A 19839-nucleotide genomic window follows, 5' to 3' on the forward strand; every position below is an offset into this window, starting at 1 on the left:
TTTAAAACAAAACTTTTTGGTCACAGTAAAAAAAAACAACAACACCTTTTTGTTTATAAAACAGTCTAAACTTTCCTTCTATTTTTTTCAGACTTTTTTTTTAGGATCATAAATATTACCATGGAAAGAGCATAATTTAGTAAAACGATTTGATTCTACATTGTCAGAGATCTGAAAATATTAGTAGAAAGCTCAACACTGCTCTATGGTCCTTGTTTTTATATGATATTCTAACATAAAGGTCTTAATTCCTAAGCACTGGCAAGGTGTTTCATCTTCTATACAGTGACATACTCATTATGTACCACATGGGTTTTCTTAAAGTACCCAGGTGATATTTTGGATCTAAATCCACAGTTTCTGTTATGTATTTGTCCATAGAACTAACTACTTTTAAACTGAGTTCACATTATTTTTAAAAACCATGTAGCTCCAATAAGTTTTCAGATAGATAAAAAATTATATTACCAATGAGGTCAGCCAACATGTTTTTTTAATGCTAGCTAAAATATTTATCGGACACAAAATAATACCACCCTACAGAGCCTCAAGTATCTATATTTCCAAAGTAGTCACATCCCTAACTGACTAAGACCATAAATTTACAAGAAAAGTGGACATGTTCTTAAGGGAAAGTAACTGTTAAGTTTCTTCTAAAATCGTTAAGTGGCTACAATGAGAAATTACATTTTTTAAAACCTGTATGCTTTACACTTAATCCAGAATTATAGTTGATGAAATATATATTTGCAGTGTGTGTGTGTGCGTGTGTTGTGTGTGTGTGTGTGTGTGTGTGTGTGTGTGTGTGTGTGTGAAATTCAACCTGAGGCAAATTCAATTCAACTGATTCACATCTTTCTAGCTATATTATAACCTATTATTCCATTAAAGCACTATATCAGGAACACCTCATTTAAAAAAGATTTTTTTTAATGTTTATTTATTTTTGAGAGAGAGAGAGACAGAGCATGTGCATGGGAGGGGCAGAGAGAGAGAGGGAGACACAGATCCGAAGCAGGTTCCAGGCTCTGAGCTGTCAGCACAGAACCCAACACGGGGCTCAACCCCATGAACCATGAGATCATGACCTGAGCCAAAGTCAGACACTTAACCGACTGAGCCACCCCGGCGCTCCAGGAACACCTCATTTTAAAGTTAAATTCCTGAGTAACAGCATGACAGCATAGTACTTCTGGCTTGTGAAGTCTTTGCTATTTAAACAAAACACAAGAATTATAATAAAAAGAATATGAACTTTGAACTTTCCTAATAAAAGGGCTCCATAGAGCCCTCTTCCAAAACCTAAGAAAGATTAACCTCTTTTCAGACAGCATCAGAAAAGGTAGTCAAATATTGTGCTTTTGTTTATGTTTGACTTTGACTTAAATGGCATTTAGGGATAGAAAAGGAAAATTAAGTTAAGAACATACATCTTTATTTACATAATTTTTGCTTTATGTAAATAACAAAAAAGTCGCCTTCCAAAATTCATAGGGAAAAATCCAATCATTCCACACCCAAAAATACCCAGAAGCATAGAAGTAGACCCTTAGGTACATTCTTTCCCTCATCTCTATTCCCCCAGGCTCTGAGGGAAAGGAAGTCGAGGCATTATCAAGTTCAGAATTGTATTAATTTCTTCTCCTTTGGGTCTAGAGCCATTGGGAAGAGGTAACACTCACACGGCTGACAGGGAGCTGTCTTTCTTTGGCTTCTTCTTTTCCCGGGCATCGCTGAAATCTAGGGCGGCTTTGTCCATACCAAGGAGCTCGCTGATTCTGTCCCGGCCATAGAACTCCCCATATTTATCCATAACCTGGGCACAGGAAATAAAACATTTTACTGGCCTCAACCACTCAGTAACCCCTCGTATGCATGCGCGTACAAACATCTAATTATTTTGACACTTACTATATACCTGTCTTATGTTCGAGTTCACTTAAAAGTCTCACTTCTGGCTCTTCTTCTGTGATCGCAATGCTTAAGGTCAAAACAAACTTACAGCACTGTACGTAATACCCATCCGAGGAACAAGATGTCTTAGTCAAGAGAGGGACGCATGCAAAAGGAAGGGGGGGGCCAAGGAAATAAGTCAAGAAGTGGAAAAAATGGAATGAAAGGAACTTTGACCAAATTCATACTTTGCGCCAGGAATTATGTCAAGAAATTTGACTTGCTCTCCCTCATGGGACTGTCACATTATGTAAGTCACACTATGTTATCAGCATCCTATTCTGCAGATAAAGAAGTTATGTCTTAGAAAACATAACATGCCCTTGGGGCACCTGGGTGGCTCAGTGTATTGAGCGTCCAACTCTTAGTTTTGGCTCAGGTCATGATCTCATGGTTCATGAGACCAAGCCCCTCACTGGGCTGTGTGCTGACAGCCTGGAGCCTGCTTGGGATTCTCTCTCTCCCTCTCTCTGCTCCTCCCCTGCTTGTGTTCTCTCACAAAATAAATAATTAAATATTAAAAAAATAAAATAAAATAAGAAAATGTAACATGTCCAAGCTTTATGCTAAGCTTGGCAAGAAATGAAATAAGGAAACCACCAAACGAGATCTGACTCTCAGGAAAGATCTGCACTGACCATCGCCAGCCATGGGCTGGCCACTTGTGACAGCATCCTCTCTGGGCTCTCAGTTACAACCGTTCAACTCTCCCCTAGTTTCCTGACTTGAGCTGTCAGTCCTTCAGTAATCCCCGGAACCTCATCACCTCCCCCTGTCTTCAGGGCAATCCCTGCATAGACCCCTTTGCACCACCAGAATCCCTTCTGAGCAACTGTCCTCCATTTCCCGGCCCCCCTCTCCCTCTGCCACATCTTCCTGGCCTTGCCCACATGTCCCGTTTTCAGACCGGTGTAGACGTGGGCCCACAGCTCTCCCTTGAGCCCAGGAAGCACAGCCCCGTGACACAGCCACTCTTGGCCTAATGCTTCCATGAGAGGCCCACACACAATGAAAATGGAGACAACGGTAAAAGCAATGAATGAAAAGTAGGAGAGAGAATGGGCCACTAAGGGGAAAAGAGGGTAGGAGAGCAGAGGACGAGGAAGGCAGAAGAAGGAAATGAGCACTTGAGGGAAAGGAGGAAGGAGGTTCCCCAGGGAAAGAAGAGACAGAACGAAGGAAGAAATACATTAATGGAAAGGAAGAAGGGATTAGCAAAAGTAAAAATAAGCCTCTTCTGAAAGTATACAGTCGAGGTAAATGAAAACATGAAAGAGAAGTGGTAGTTAAAAAGCCCATGAACATCACCCACAAAGGTCTGTTCTGTGTTATTCTCACGGTGCTAAAAACGGGCTGGGGTGGCCTGCATGGGGGTTCCCTCTGGGCTGTGTTCTCACCTCACTCCCAGGACAACAAATCAGCACTAAGTATAGTAGGAGTGCCACCAATAGTCCCTGCTGCAATTACAGTTTAGTTTTACTTTTTTAAGTTTATTTATTTGAGAGAAAGGGAGCACAAGAGTGGGGGGAGGAGCAAAGGAGAGGGGGGCAGAGAATCCCAAGCAGGCTCCACACTGTCAGCGCAGAGCCCCACATGGGGTTTGATCCCACGAACCTCAAGATCATGACCTGAGCTGAAATCCGATGCTTAACTGACTGAGCCACCCAGGCGCCCCTGCAATGACAACGTATTTCTTTGACTCTGAATATGCAGTTTCCTTCAGAGAAATCTGTGCTTTAACAATTCAAAGCTTCTTTCTTAAGTAGCTAATGAGAATAAAATGTTCAAGTTACCTATTTAAAATTGTTTAAAAATAAGGCTTTCAAAGCCCTGGCCCAATGTGGATGTGCTCGTATGCAGGAGGGCAATGCTGCTCAGAATTTCACGTCACACCAGGAGACAAAACTCTTGCGCCAGAATAAAATCTACAAACACACGGCTTCTCTCAACTAGAAAGTCTTGTTATTAAATAGATTTTTTAAAAAAGGTCAACGTGCTTCCTTGTGTCCCTGATTTCAGTTCTTGGTGCAAGCCCTCTATCTCCCCTCAGATTGCTAACAAAACACAGAATCAAAGGGAACAAGAGCACTTCATCTGGCAGATGTCTCTGGCTACTCCAGACGGTACCGGTTGGAGCTAGAACTCATTAAGGAGGTGAGTTGAGTCAGGGTGGCAATCAGAAAGGTTCAAAGAATAAGTAGGAGCTAGAATGTAATGCTTTATGTGAATCGCTTTAGTCTTCACATAAAGCAACAGTATTTCATGATCTACAAGTACCGGTACATACATTATTTCGTTAAAAGAGATCTGACATTAAAATGCTATGTGGTGAGAAGAGCAGAGAAGACCCTTGACTTTCAAGATCAGAGCAGTCAGCAGGCGCCACAGTTCATCACTGATGCCCTATCATTGTTCTTTCTACTACGCTATGACGCAGTCTGCATCAGAAGAATAAAACTTTATGAAAATAAAAAGATCTCCGAAGTTCATGTGAAATAAACAAAACTCAATCCTTTGTTCTCATGGAACGACTCTGCTCCTACAGGGCGAAGCAGGATTCCAGCCCCAGTGATTTACAGCTGTCTTATCAGAAAATGGTCATTAGCCAATTCAGGGGACCCAAAGAAGCTCGGAGAAAATTCTCACCAATTCCTATTACTGTGCGGACTGAGCACCGATTATTCACCTGAGTCAGAGGACAGGTGGATGAAGCAATGCTTATTATTCATTTTATAGCTGCAGAGTATGGGTTCTTCTTTATGTGCAATTTTTGAAATTCATACTGAATTCTATTGCCACTTTGAAATGACATTAAAAGACAGATAAAAGCACACCTCAGTATTTCATTCTCCACACGAGCCATATCAAATTCAAATCTGAATTGCACTCTAGGAAACAAATAGAGAATGCATTCCTTCTGAGAGGTATTACCTTTCTTTTAACAAATTTGTCCCAGTAGTTGTTGGGAAATGACCTAAAAAATATAAAAGCATAAAAGTAAAATAACATCATTTAAAAAAATGATAAATAACAATATGTTGTTTGGAATAAGCAAAATACTTAATATGTAAACACATATTGTTTCATTCACAAAAATTATAATCAATTTTGTCCCACCTTATCCCATAATTTTCCTATATCAGAGGTACATTAAATATTATGTAAGCGTTAATATATCAATATATACATGCAAATCACAAAAAGACTCCGGGCTAATATTTTAACGGGGAAGAATATGAGCATATTTATTAATAAGTAGCTTGTATTTATTTACATGCTGACACATGTCATTTGTAACATGTCAAATGACATACGTTTCTCTGTCAATTATCTTTAAAAACTAAGGTATCTAAAAATCTGTCATTTTTTTTCTTATAAAGTTAAAAAATCTCATTCCCACGTTATCCTCGAGGAAACTGACCGTGGCACCTGTACTAATATGGACTTCACTTAAAGGGACAGATCTCATTTGACTTAGTATTAACAGCTAGAGTTGACAAATACAACATTGAGCATTTAGAGTAAACATTTTTTTTTAATTTTTTTTATTTAAAAAAAAAATTTTTTTTTTAATGTTTATTTATTTTTGAGACAGAGAGAGACAGAGCATGAACGGGGGAGGGGCAGAGAGAGAGGGAGACACAGAATCGGAAGCAGGCTCCAGGCTCTGAGCCATCAGCCCAGAGCCCGACGCGGGGCTCGAACTCGCGGACCGCGAGATCGTGACCTGAGCTGAAGTCGGACGCTTAACCGACTGAGCCACCCAGGCGCCCCTAGAGTAAACATTTTAAATGCACAAACACATCATCCCCATTTGAAAACTCAGAGCTTATTAGCAATTTTAACTTCTTAAGAACAAGCAAAGCTGATCACAATAAAAAGATATTTCACACTTGACACACTTGACTAGTAGAAACTACTCAAAAAATAGTGTATCACTAATACCTGTAGTGGTGGCAAGTTCTACTTTTGTGATGGGTTGACCTGGAACAGCTGCTAGGAGTCTGGGTCTTGATCTCACAAGGGTAAATAATTAATGTATAGAAAAAGCATTTGTCTCCCTGCCTTATATTTTACATGTCATAACGTTTGACTAGTTTTATGCTGGGCTGCTTTATGGTACCAACTGAAAGTTTACAACTTAGATACACTGAAAGTATGAAATTCAATATTTTTGCCTTCAATGCTACAACTCTTTCCTTAATGAATCATTTTTGCCTCGTCTGGTCTTTTGGATGAGATAACCCCACACTGCAGGTTATGCCCCTCTAGCTACACACTTCTCTGAACATTGAGTAATGGATGTTAAGTTCCATCAGGGCTGTGGAAATGGACCCAAAGCCATTTTTGATTAAGGAATTGGGAACACAGATGGGAAAAAAATTGATAGCATCCATTAAGAGGCTGACAGTGCTTAGTCTTTTGGTTTTCTTGGCCGAAAATATAACTATTATTCACCTCTGCTAAACTTTTGACAAATCTGCAGGAACTCCAGCAAAGTTGGGTTTTTTTTGTTTGTTTTTTGTCTTGAAATTTTTGAGCACAGTAATGTCTCATATAATTCTTTACTCACTGTGTGTTGATTACGAGTCTATCCCACTGGCCTTTAATATCATCTTCTGAAGGCTGTTCTGTAATATAAAGCCCATCAAATTCCAATTTTCGAGCTACTTCCTTTTCTCGCTTAAAAATAACCAATGGGACCTACATTTGAAAAAAATAAACACGTTAAAATTAGTTTAGATTTACTGGCATCTCCTGTGGTCGCTATCTTTACAAAACAGCTTCTGGAAAAAGAAGTATTTCCCATGTTACTTCCAGGAAGGTAAAATTGAGTGAAAATGAATTGGTTATATTTAGGCAAAAAGAAACATCTAGAGGTTTAGGAAAAAAAGAAGATAGAATAGATATAGTTTATAATCATATGTTTTTAAACACATAGAAGTTCACAGATAACTACACTGAAGAAATCATTTTTATGTATTAAAGAGAAAAAGATGTATTATATCTTTTATTATGATATACTTAACATACATCTTTATATATGTGAAACATGAACGGATACAATAAAATACAGCAATGTTACTAATGTTCCAAAATGCATGCTTCTAAAAAGTGCAGTGTTATTTGAGAAATCTCTTTTAATTATTCCACACTCAGCATGCCCATATGCTATTTTGAAATAAATTTTAATTCCAGCATCAGCAAAAATCTTTGTCAGCTAGCCAAAATGTTTCCAGAACATATTGGCTCTCTTTTCATATGGACAGATTTTACAGAAGGCACGGATACAAAAAAGAGGCAGACGTTCTAGAAAAATCCAAGAATACTTTCCCTGTCCCCTCTTAATAAAACAAAGGAAAGACAGGGAAGGGAAAAGAATTTCTGAAGAAAATTTTACAGTCTAGTCTTTCACCCTGGGCTCTGGCTTTTCAAAAGTCTTCTAGAAGCTTCACAATCTGAGGTAGGAGATAATGAAATAAAGGCATTACCAAGAAAAGGTGTCTCGCTAGGAAAAAATAAAGAGGTTTGCAAAGGTAATGGGCAGCCCTGGGCATTCGGAGACTATCTTGAGTTCTGTTCACCAAGTTATATTATTCTCTTGGTATTATTCTCTTGGTATATTATTCTCTTGGTGGGGATAGAGCTGCATTATTCTCTGGGTGAAGGGTGACAAACTGTGGTCTTTCTGCCATTGATGGCATTAGGTAGGTGCCTAATGACTCATAGGTTCCATACGATGTATATATAACTCTAAAACAGTGGAGCATTGCTAGGAGACATGGTAGGTTATTTCTACCATGGGGCCAAGTTTTGATGAAACGGGTCATTATGTAAATAATTGCCAATATGTGACAGGAAGCTATAACAAGACAGCCCGGGGCCACAGGCCCTTCCCAGGACAGCCTGCAGTCAACGACTGGTCAACATGGAGCTCTGAAGGCCAGGCTCCAGTCCCCCAGCCCTGCAGGGGCATCCCAGCTTCAGGGACTGAGGCTTGTGTGTGTGGCCTGTTGTATCTGAACCACAGCCCCACTTTGTCTTCTGTTCCACCCTGCTTCTTCTCCTTGCCCCACGGGTGTTGATTCGTGGAACATTCCCTAATAATCTCTGTGCAGGAAATTCCCATCTCAGAGTTTGCTCCCCCAGGAGTCCAACCTGCAAAAGACATGCGCAAACACGGACACACACAGGTACCTTGGTGCCTTACTATCTTACTTTCAAGCAGTAGTAGCCGATGATGCAGAAGAAAGAAATGACCGTGTGAAGAATGGCTAAGATCCGCAGCGTGGGCTCCATGTAGCCGCTGCTCTCCTCCAGGACGTAATGAACCGCGATGATTCTAGGCGAGCCACTGTCCAGGCTGCTAACTTTGGCATTTCCACTTGAACTGCGAGTGGGGGGCTCCTTTCCTTCAACCACAGAAGAAGTGGAGACCTGATTCAAACCATTTAAAGTAGAGTCAGTTCACTCCCTCTAAGGGACCGGCACACACAAGAAACAATGGAAACCCAGCCTTCTCCGCAGAGAGCCAGATATGAGGCTCAGGTACCATGAAAAGACTGAAAGCAAAGGCTAAAAATAAAAAGATAGCTTTTCAGAAGCTGATGGCCTATAACGAGCACACCCTTTAAAACACCTCCTAATCTGAGCAAGAGTTACGAGGAGTCTAATGCATGCAGGAGAAAAATCAGAGGGCTAGGCTGCCTTCTCAGGTACCAAATGAATTTAATGTAATGAGGGTGTGCCACACCCAGATATGGTACCAAGGGGGGTACGCAGCCAAATCAGGCTAGGGACACTGGGTAAACCCTGTACTACATCAAACACTCTTTAGTTGAGGTATTTCCCACTTAGTTTGGAGGAACAAGTCTGCTCCTGCCTTACTACACCGTCAGTGATGTGCCTGAGCTCTAGGTTTTTTCCTTTCATCAAAACATATCTCGAAAGAGATTTACATGTGCTCAGTGGCGAATGTGTGAATTCTGCACACGCAATCCAACCCATCTGTGGTTTCGTACTGGTTCCTGAAACGTAAAGATGTACCTACCTTATAAAAGAGCAAGATGAAATTGATTGCAAACGCGACGAATAAGGCTAACATTCTCATGTTGTAAAAGTTGCGAGCAAAATAGTTCTGAAAAAAACGATGGAAATTAAGGTCACTGAATGAAGAGATTGACACGTGCAGACGATTTAAAGCATTCATTCATCTGCCCCAAACTACTTCTTGAGAGCCTACTCTGCATCCAGTAACGTTCTTGGAGCTGTAGACGCAACAGTGAGGGAGTACGTTTGGGCCACCACGGAGGAGGTACACATCCGCAGATGAAAGACAAAACAAAATCTAATTTCAGAGGATGCTAAATGCTATGAAGAAAAATCCATCAGGTTACAGGCTTGGGGAACACTCTGGTTGCACTGTGCTGGCAGTCACTAAATCACATGGCTTCAGGGAAGGTGGATGTGGTGGAGGTTATGGTTTGAGGACAGGGAGCAGTGGGCCAAAGGCATTTATTAGAAAATATGAACACGCTCAGGCAAGCAAAGAAAACATACTTGCGGGGCTGACTCGTCCCCTGATTGCCACCCAAGGAGAGGTCGGTGAATGTTTACTGGGCCTGAATGATTAGGGTCTCACAATATATCAATAACAATATTCATTGTAAAACATCTTACTAGAAGTTTCTGTTGATATGCGATGATTTTCTTCCAGAATGCCGACTCGGGAACTTCTGGCTCTCCGTATCTGTGTGTGTGGAGCTGCCTCAACTTCTGTTTACCCTTATCTTCTTTGGCTTTTTCTTCTTTTTCTCCATCTTCTCCCCTGTGAACACAAATGAATGAAATACAAGCCATCCAGGAGCTACAGATATAAACAGGTTTTGTGCCAAATTATGGAAATGGATATTTAAATCATGGCATCGCTTGGGGCACCTGGGTGGCTCAGTCTGTTGAGCGTCTGACTTCGATTCAGGTCATGATCTCGCAGCTTGTGGGTTCAAGCCCCGTGTTGGGCTCTGTGCTGACGGCTCGGAGCATGGAGCCTGCTTCGGATTCTGTGTCTCCCTCTCTCTCTGCTCCTGACCCACTCACATTCTGTCTCTCTCTCAAAAATAAATAAACATTAAAAAAAAATTTAAATCACAGCACTGCTGTTGAAAACTAGTTTCTCTTCCAGTGCATTATAATATCCAGAATTTTAGAATGAGGGGTTGGATTCCTTGCCTATCATAGGCTCCCATTGATGGATCATTCTGTGACATTCAAATCTAAAGGGATGTTTGTTCAGCATCGTTCTTCATCAGGGAAATACAAACCAAAACCACAGTGAGATACCACCTCACATGGGTCAGAGTGGCTAAAATAACAACTCAGGAAACAACAGATGTTGGCAAGGATGTGGAGAAAGGGGAACCCGCTTGCACTGTTGGTGGGAATGCAAACTGGTGCAGCCGCTCTGGAAAACAGTGTGGAGGTTCTTCAAAAAATTAAAAACAGATCTAACCTATGACCCAGCAGTAGCATTACTGGGAATTTATCCAAAGGATACAGGAGTGCTAATTCATTCAGGCACGTGTACCCCAAGGCTTATAGCAGCACAATCAACAATAGTCAAGTTGTGGAAAGAGCCCAAATGTCCATCAACTGATGAATGGATGAAGAAGATATGGTGCATGTGTGTGTGTATGGAACACTGCTTGGTATTCCAGTATAATGGGATACTACTCGGGCAGTGAAAAAGAATGAAATCTTGCCATTTGCAACAATGTGGTCAGAACTGGAGGGTATTATGCTACCTGAAATAAACTAGTTAGAGAAAGACAGGTATCATATGATTTCACTCACATGTGGAATTTGAGAAACTGAACAGAAGACCATAGGGGAAGGGAAGGAAAAATAAGTTACAAACAGAGAGGGAGACAAACCACAAGAGACTCTTAAAGACAGAGAACAAACTGAGGGTTGTAGGGGTGGAGGGCTGAGAGAGTAGGGGAGGTGGGTGATGGGCATTGAGGAGGGCACCTGTTGGGATGAGCACTGGGTGTTGTATGTAAGTGATGAATCATGGGCATCTACTCCTGAAGCCAAGACTAGGCTGTATGGTAGCTAACTTGACAATAAATTAAAAAATAAATAAATACAGGGCATCTTACAGGTTTGAAGTGTCTTTACGGCTCTATGTACCACATTCCCTTCCAAATGTGCAATAAAAACATTTAACCGAAAACAGAATGACAATGAAGATACTTTTTTTTTTTTTTGGCTGTGACTTCCCAATAACCTTATTTTTAAATTGTGATTTTAATGTTCAGTTTTAACACCGACCAGCCATTAGGACTTAAAAATCAGAGGCATATTTGCATTTGGCGGTTCACATACATAAAGCATGTCAACATATTAATGATGGAATCAGAAGTACTGAAATTTGATAGTCTACCCCTTCTAGGTGCAAAATACCAATCCTTCATGAAAGCATATTTATGGGTAGTCATATAAACATATATACGTATCGTCACATATACATAACCCCAACCTGGATGACATATATCTAACATTATTTTTAACATGAAAGAATTGCCACAGAAACGGCGGTTGTGACGTTACATTTCACTATAACAAATCATCTACGTGGCCGTTTTTATAACCGACCCAACTGTGCGGGTTTCTTCGACAATGAACAGAGGTGACTGTAGGAAGAGCCCACGAAAACACGCCAAAGAAAACAACGGAGGGGAAAGTAAAAATGCTGTGTGAGCATAGTAGCACTTAGAGGTACTTAAAATTTTACTTCGTTGATTTTTAAAAGTGTGCCTATGAAATTATTTAAACTGGGTGAAAGCTAGAGGTTTCCATGATTAACAGAGGTTTCCATGATTAACAGAAAGCCAGTGTCATGGGGAAGTGACCCATTTTTAGGGCTCCACACCCAGCTCTTTCTTTCTTACCGCCACAAAGGCAACTGCGCCCCGCAGCAGGAGTGTGGGTAAAACTGAAGACTTCTGGGCTCCACACCAGACATGCTGAATCAGAATCCCTGTGGATCTTTGTTTCTAACAAACTCGCCACTGTGCATGTGGCTCTGGGGCTACGCTTTGGGGGGATGGTCACTGCTGGGATTTGGGCAATGGCATTCAGAACGCTTGTCTCCTCCCTGGCTCATAAGGACAGAAGTCCTGCCTGATTCTGAGCACAGAACTGCAGCACTGAGTGACCTTGAGGAGAGCATCCCATGGAATCACTGGAGCCATTTCCGCTGAAAGGGAAATGCACAAACAGAATCCTCATGGAACAAGGAGGAAGAAATGGAGTGGCAGCTGGGGGGGGGGGGGTCCTCCCCCCAGAGCTTCACCTCAAGAATGGCAGACTTCATCAGGGAGCAAGACAGACTGTGTCCCCCAAAGAGAGGGAGAGTGCAGGTAAATCAGACTTACTGAAACAAAGGCACATATACAGAAATTACACATACTCGGCCTTTTCAGGTTCAGATTTGCTTTCTTCTTTCTCCTCCTTTTCTTCCTCTTTCACCTTCTGTTCCTTGAATGGGCCAAGGGGGAGAAGGAAATCGGGGTTACACATCACCTCTGAGTGAGTTTAGGGAACCCCGTGACCCCGTGACAAATCACAACCTACCAAGGATACCCTCTTGCCTTCACGGAGATGAAGGTGCCAGGCACGCCCTTCATTCTGGTCTAAACTCTCGCCCCTTCTTCTTCACTCACACCTCCCACATCCACCTACTCGATCCTTACTCACCCTTCCAGGCAAACTTAAGTGCCCCCCTCTTAAGTTGCACTGAGATCCTCCAAACCAAAGTGATGTTTCCGTTTTGTCAACATACACGACCTCTACTATCTAGTGCCCGCACCATTTAACCCTTCATAATTTCCTAGTTCCTTCATGACTGTTGGTTATATCTTCCTAATAAACTCTCTCAGGCAATTTGAAAGCAATGACCACATCCTCTATCTCCTTTAATGTCCTGTGATACCCAGCGGCATTAGGCACCTGGTAAAGACTCATAAAATATCTGTGGATGGAATGACCGCCCAGCTGACTCCCGTCACTAGGGTGAGGACTTGAGCTTACGCCCTAACAGTTTAAGATAACTCAGTAATTTGCCAAGTATCATCATAAGGCAAGCTTTGCCTACCAAGAGCCATTTCCCTTTGGAAACCCAACTCACGTATTTACCACCACTCTGGCACTAGCACGAAAACGGATGTAGACTTCATTGATCATGCCCAGAGAAGTCCAGAGAGTCAATTACCTGAAATTTTTCTTGCACGTCAGGGATAGGGACCGGGTTGCTCATTAGATCGCTGAGGCCAGCGTTTGGATTATGAGGAATAAGTTTGTACTGTCCTCCTTCTCTCTTCAGATCCAAGCCAAATATGTCCGAAAGAAGGTCGCTTTCCTCTGTCAGTTCCTTCAGGTCTGTCAGATCTTCCGAGGGCAGGGCGGCCTCCATGGGCCTCCTGTCCCCCTCTTCTCCATCCCCTCTCACCTCATCCTGAGTGGGGTCTGGCATGTTGGCTAAGAGTTCTGCCACTCGGATCTTTTTTGCTCCTTCTACTAGGCTCCCGCCAAGCAGCAGGCTGCAAATGATGCGGAAGAAGCCTCTGGAAACGCTGGCCACAAAGTGCAGGAGGCTCATGAAAATACTCCAGTAGGACGAAAAGGCGGCCGTGACCATATCCTTCATCGTCATCTTCTTCACCTTTTTCATCTGTTTCTTCAGGCTCTTCAGGCTGAGCATTCTCATGAGGGTCAAGATATTATACCTGAGAGCAAACAGGGCCGACTTGACCGTCACGATGGAAAAGAAACCCATTCTGGGCCCCTGCTCTTCTGGCTTCTCCTTCTCACTCTCTTCTTTATTCGCTGACCTCTCATTCAAATCCGACTCTGAGATCTGCGCTGCCAGCTGCATTTCGAATATGGTGTCCTCACAGAAGTTGACAAAAAGTTCCATTTTCTCCTTTTCTCCCCCTTCGTTGACCACGTCAAATATGAACTGCCTTTTGGACTCCTTGACCTGGGGCTTCTCCCACTGGGTTCGGCTGGACTCACTGATTTCAAAATACACCCTCTCGATGCGTTTGGCACTTCCCATGATCTCGATGCGGCCCAGAAAGGGCTGGAAGTAATTCAGCACGCTCTCTGCCAACTCCAGGAAAGTCTGCAGTCGCGTATCATTGGGCATGTGCTCCGAAAGGTTGGTCAGAAGAACGGCCACGTTGAAGCCGATGTCCTTTGCGGGCTCGTGAAACCTTTTGACAAACTCTTCATAGTCCAGGGTTTCGTTTTCATCCGTCTCTGCACAGGACAGAAGAAACTCGGTTTCTGATTGCGTGTAGTGTTTATGGCTCTCCATCGCTTTATGGAAGTCCCTCTTGGAAATGACTCCCTTGCCGTCAGGGTCGTATTCTTTAAATGTGTCAGAAGAGGTCAAATCCTTTAGTTTTAAGAACATGTCAAAAAACTTGAGAATCATCTCCACGTTGTTGGAAGACTCCACAAGCATATCGACCATCTGTTTGCCAATGGTTCCATTGACAACATTACCTGGTGGTAAAGAATGGCACGTGTTCAGAATGAACATTACTGATAAAACCAGTGTCTGGACAGGAAATGACCATAGAAGCCTCAAATGACATCTGAATCAAGGACGCCTCCTTGGTTATCATCTACCACATGAAGTCTCAGGAAACGATGGATAGTTATTTGTAAACCCTACTTTAAAAGAGTGATTACATAAACACGTCAAAACCATATTTACAAAGTAGTCAGACTAACGGGAGTAAATCAAGATTTGAAAAAAAGCTGGGTTTTTTTCCCCTCAAATTGATCGAGGAGGCAATATATTTTAGGATAGAAAAAATGGGGGAAACATTTATATCCTAAAGCCAAAAACTGAAGTCCAGTTTCATGTTAATAATAAAAATGAGCATTTGGACAGCATTTTAGGACCGAAGAATCACTATTCATAGAAAATACGTGATTTAATGTTCATATGTTTGTGAGGCAGATACTTTTTTTTTTATTTTTAAAAAAAAATTTTTTTTAACGTTTATTTATTTTTGAGACAGAGAGAGACAGAGCATGAACAGGGGAGGGGCAGAGAGAGAGGGAGACACAGAATCCGAAACAGGCTCCAGGCTCTGAGCGGTCAGCACAGAGCCCGACGCGGGGCTCGAACTCACGGACCGTGAGATCATGACCTGAGCTGAAGTCGGACGCTTAACCGACCAAGCCACCCAGGCGCCTCGGCAGATACTTTTTATTAATTCTGATTTTACTATTGAGGAAACTGAGGTTTAGCAAGGCTAAATGAACGTGCCCGTTGTGACATGATTATTGAGGGTGAGTGCCAGGACATCAACGTGATCCTCTGAAAGCAAATTATATGCTCTTTCTGATTTACAATGTAAAGCATCTCCCAGCATTTCTTCATGGTCGAGAATATTTATTGTAGGAAAATGGAAGATCATTGATAAGCGTGAGAAAATTAGATATTATCCTAAATTACAGAGTCACAGAAAGCTTTTATCCACTGAACAGAATGTGCTATGTAGCATAAAGACAGACATCAGAAAAAAGACACGTGGTGAGGTCTTTTTGCGCAGCAATAAACACCGTGGTCGAGAACGTGGGCTCAGGAACCACACCGTTAGGTTGGAATCCAGGCTCATCTCCAAGCTGAGCAATGTGGGCAGATTTCTTAGCCTCTCTGTGCCTTGGTTTCCTCATCTGCCAAACAGTGGTAATACTACCAAAGCCATAACCTTGGTATTAGGATTAAATGAGCAGCTGGTATATTAAAGTGGGTGAATTTGGGGCATCTGGGTGGATCAGTCGGTTAAGCACCTGACTTCGGTTCAGGTCATGGCCTCACAGTTAATGGGTTCAAGCCCCATGTTGGGCTCTGTGCTGACAGCTCAGAGCCTGGAGCCTGCTTCGGATTCTGTGTCTCCCTCTCTCTCCCCCTCCCTTGCTCACATTCTGTGCGTCTTTCTCTGCTTCAAAAATAAACATTAACAAAATTTTTTAAAGTTTATTATAATGGTGATTTTAAGTTGTCACAGATGCAGTCACAGCTGCTCCTGCAGTTATGAGTGTCGTTACTATTTTCTAGACTAAAATGTGATATGAAGTCATGGTAAAAGAGTCCTGTGCTCAGAGGGCATACAGTGGCTGGCACGTAAGCGTTTCTGCAAATGTGGCATCTTTGAAGTCCTAGCACAAGGCACACCTCCTGCCTCAGTTAATCAAAGTGCAGTTATGCAAAGCACAGTGGACTAAGAAACAGGGAGAGAAAAATTAGGAGGGGTTCAAGAAGAAAGGGGAGGTAGCAACAGCAAACGTGTTTTAGGTGGGTTTGGTCATTTTCACGTGATTTCACCAATTTTGCCCATCGGTCTCTTGGTACCCCCGTGTCACAGAAGAAGGAACTTGAAAATGGAGATGGAACCAGTGCTAGCAAGGGTCACACTGCCAGCAAGTGGGAAAGCGGGGACTTGAACGCAAGCTCTCGAGCACCACGTTTACTGCCTGACCCAGAAGAGACATGGGGCAGGAAAGCAAGACAAGTTGGAAAGAGAGAAGAGAACGAGAGCTGATACAGGCATGCCGTGGGAGAACAGGACTGCCGCCAGCAGCCACCGTGGGGGATGGTGTCCTCTCTTCTTCTCTTGTAGGCCATGAAGGACCCATGGGGGTCACCATGCAGCCAGCTCAACGCAGTGGTTTATACTGTCGGGCTTTATCCACATGCCTGTAATGCCCAATGATTACAAACCAATGGACAAAACAAATAACGTCTTCATATATACTATGTCTGGAGAGCGTGTTCTTTAGGATATCACTAGGAAATGACAAGTGTCCCTGTAAGTTACCACTGGTTTCATCTCCCAGCTATAGAAGCTGAGATATGCAAGATATCTCTTAAAAAATAACCTTGAGAAAACAGTAATAAAGCCAGCAATAAATCCAAGGTATCCGTCACATCTCAGCGTTGATATTTTATGCTTTGCAGTATGCTGACTCCATAAGCAAGCACATACTGATCCTTGAAATCGAAGGCTAATGGGAACTTGAAAATGTAAATCAAAACTACCTTCTAGCATGGACAGCAACATGACCACCATATCCTTCTGAAGATCCATTAATTCTTTTAATAGCTCGATTTGACTGGAATCCTGAAAATATTAATATATGTTATATTAACATATAACATATAATACATGACATACAATACATAATGTGTACATTGCATTTTAGATAATATGAGAAGACTATGTAGCAAGAACACTGTACTTGTTCTCACAAAAAGAAGTGCTTTGCCAATTGTAAACACTTTTCAGAAGTGTAGAACTAAAGAAAGGTCAAGCATAAATATGCAGCGTATTGTAAACAGATACAACTGTAAACTGTAAATTGTAAACAGATACAATTCAGAATTAGTACTTACTACTGATTCTATCTCATTTTATTAAAGTATGTGTGAGGACAACAAACGAGTCTAACATGGGCACAGAAGGACGAAAGCAGCAGCGGGTTCTCCAGGGCCAGGGAAGACTCAGGCACCTCTGGGCATTAGACAGGTTTCGTTTACTTGAAGGCTGTACTCGTCTTTCTTTCCTCCTAACTTATTACACAGAAATGCTATATGTTTTATAAAAATTAACTTATTCTGGAAAAACATGCCTAACAGTGATAGGGACATAAATTTATTTTATATAAATCTAACAAAAATGTACTCAAGTACCACCTACAGGAATAATGTATAATGTATCTTATTTACCAATTTTATTAAACTCCTTGATATTTCTCTGGTTAAGATTTTCTGGATTTTTTCTTTGTTTATGTTTGCCTTTGATTTTTCACCATGGAAAATTCTTTTACAAAGGTATGCTGTGTCCAAACAACACAGAACATACTTATGTTGACATTACAACATTATGGGTCATCAAATTTTACTTTTAAACTATGCCTTGTTTCCTTGTAAAAGATTATACAAGGTATCGTTTTGATCATTTAGATTTTGCTCTACATAAGGTTATTTCCTTCTACATAGTGTCCCCTTGACTAGGTCTACAAACTGAACAACTACTAGGTAGCACCAGACGTTAATAAAGTGATGGAAATACACCAGAATGAGAACTCTCTTCTGAGTGTATAAATTTGGTTCCTGCTGGTTTCCTTTACTTACTAAAGTGATTAGATGAAAGAATCACGTTATTCCCTTATATATGGGGAAGTCACCAATAACCAGCTGTTGACAAAACTCTAGCCAAGCTTCTCTGAATCCTCTTCCCAACTAGACTCCAAACTTGAGCTTTAAAGACCTGAACAAAACCCTAATAGGGGTTAACTGGCTCAAGGCCGCATCCCTAGCATGACCCTAGCCCACCTTAGATGGCCTGCCTGGAAAAACTCAAGGCTGCCAAAAAAAACTCCTGTCTGTGCCAGCTGACACCCGGGGCAGGGTCTCCTCTCCCAGTATCTGTGTGAGGGCAACTGCCAGCCTGCAGACAAGCTGGCCCCATCGCGTCTGTACCGATCAACCCTTTGTAATTTCTCCCTTACAGCCTCTACTGACCTTCTGCCTACTCCCTCATTCTCCCTTAAAAATACCCAGTCACCTCCATACAAATCCAAGTGGAGCTCAGTTCACGCTGGACTCTTTTCCCTACTGCGATAGTTATTTCTGATTAAAACCTGCCCTCATTGCTTCAACCAGTGCCTGGCTTTGTTGCTCTTTGACAATATGCTCCTGCTTATAGGCCGCGGTGGAGGGGGGCGGGGGGCAAGCCCAAGTGTCCTCACTTCACTGGAGGAAAGGGAGCTGGCACACACTAACAGGACACACGAATGTCTTCTGGTCTTAACTCCATCATTCTTTCCTCCCCCTGACACCTGCGAACACCCACACCCAGACAGGTACATCAGATCTCAGGACAGATCATCAAAGTTCACCCTATCAAAGGGACACATTTACTCAAGATTTATATCGAGAATTTTTCCATTCGTGTATCTCTTAGCTTCGAATGAAATAGATACAGTAGTGAGGAAATAATATGCTGATATTTTCAATATGCACTCCCAAGTTAACATTAAAACACAGGTGGACAATCTGTCTATTCTTTATGTGCTTGTCCTCAGATACTTTTTCTCTTTGACTTTCATGAAGTTAAATGTCCTGTTAATGAATGAACGTCATCTGTTGAGAACAGCTGCTTGTTAATGACTCAGCAAGGAAACTGTCTCTCTTTCACCAGGGATTTGCAGATTACAAATCCTTTTTCAATTACCTGGAGGAAGGAGGAAAATTCTAGTGAGTAATCACCAAGAAGTGGGTCTATGAAGGATTGTAAAATAGACAGTGTTTGGGAACGATTCTATTTCTCCATTATAGTCAACTCCTTAATATCTTTTGTTCTCAAATTTGAATAATGGCTCCCATATATTTTCAGCTTACATAAAATTATTCTATTGAAAACTTTTTTTTAAAATATGGAGTGAAAGGTATATAAAGAAGTGACCTAAGAAAGATCATATTCAAACAAAGGAAAGCAGGTTGAGTATACAGATGACTACCGTCCCTTGCGCGTTGGGATGGGGAAGAGAGTTTACCTGAGACAGCTTCATCTGCATGTGGGCGAATACGTGAAGGAAGCCCACAACTGCGTCCCATAGCCTGCTGTGGGCCAAGCTCTGCTGATTCCCAGTGCAAGGACCCTGGACCGGAGACAGACACACAGTGATCATCCCCAGGTAACCGAACTGCCAAATCAACTTTACAACAATAGGGAGGAACAAAATTAACTTAGCGTTTACATATCACCAACATGGTATCTGGAAAAATAGGAACCCAAATGA

The 19839-nt window shown here is 41.9% G+C and overlaps 1 protein-coding gene across 1 annotated transcript in view; it reads right to left on the minus strand.

Moving 5' to 3' along the window:
• The window catches only part of RYR2 (ryanodine receptor 2), a 765551-nt gene that overhangs the window by 23205 nt on the left and 722507 nt on the right, over nucleotides 1–19839 (minus strand). Inside the window, exons 88-97 of the mRNA XM_042907783.1 lie at nucleotides 19594–19698; nucleotides 17075–17156; nucleotides 13226–14523; nucleotides 12425–12492; nucleotides 9634–9781; nucleotides 9005–9091; nucleotides 8173–8391; nucleotides 6527–6657; nucleotides 4885–4927; nucleotides 1683–1816 (exon numbers count right to left, since the gene is read on the minus strand). Of these exons, the coding sequence (XP_042763717.1) occupies nucleotides 1683–1816; nucleotides 4885–4927; nucleotides 6527–6657; nucleotides 8173–8391; nucleotides 9005–9091; nucleotides 9634–9781; nucleotides 12425–12492; nucleotides 13226–14523; nucleotides 17075–17156; nucleotides 19594–19698 (2315 nt within the window). The remainder of the gene's footprint in view (nucleotides 1–1682; nucleotides 1817–4884; nucleotides 4928–6526; nucleotides 6658–8172; nucleotides 8392–9004; nucleotides 9092–9633; nucleotides 9782–12424; nucleotides 12493–13225; nucleotides 14524–17074; nucleotides 17157–19593; nucleotides 19699–19839) is intronic.

The sequence above is a fragment of the Panthera leo genome, chromosome D2, assembly GCF_018350215.1.
Source record: "Panthera leo isolate Ple1 chromosome D2, P.leo_Ple1_pat1.1, whole genome shotgun sequence".
In the NCBI taxonomy this organism is placed as follows: Eukaryota; Metazoa; Chordata; class Mammalia; order Carnivora; family Felidae; genus Panthera; species Panthera leo.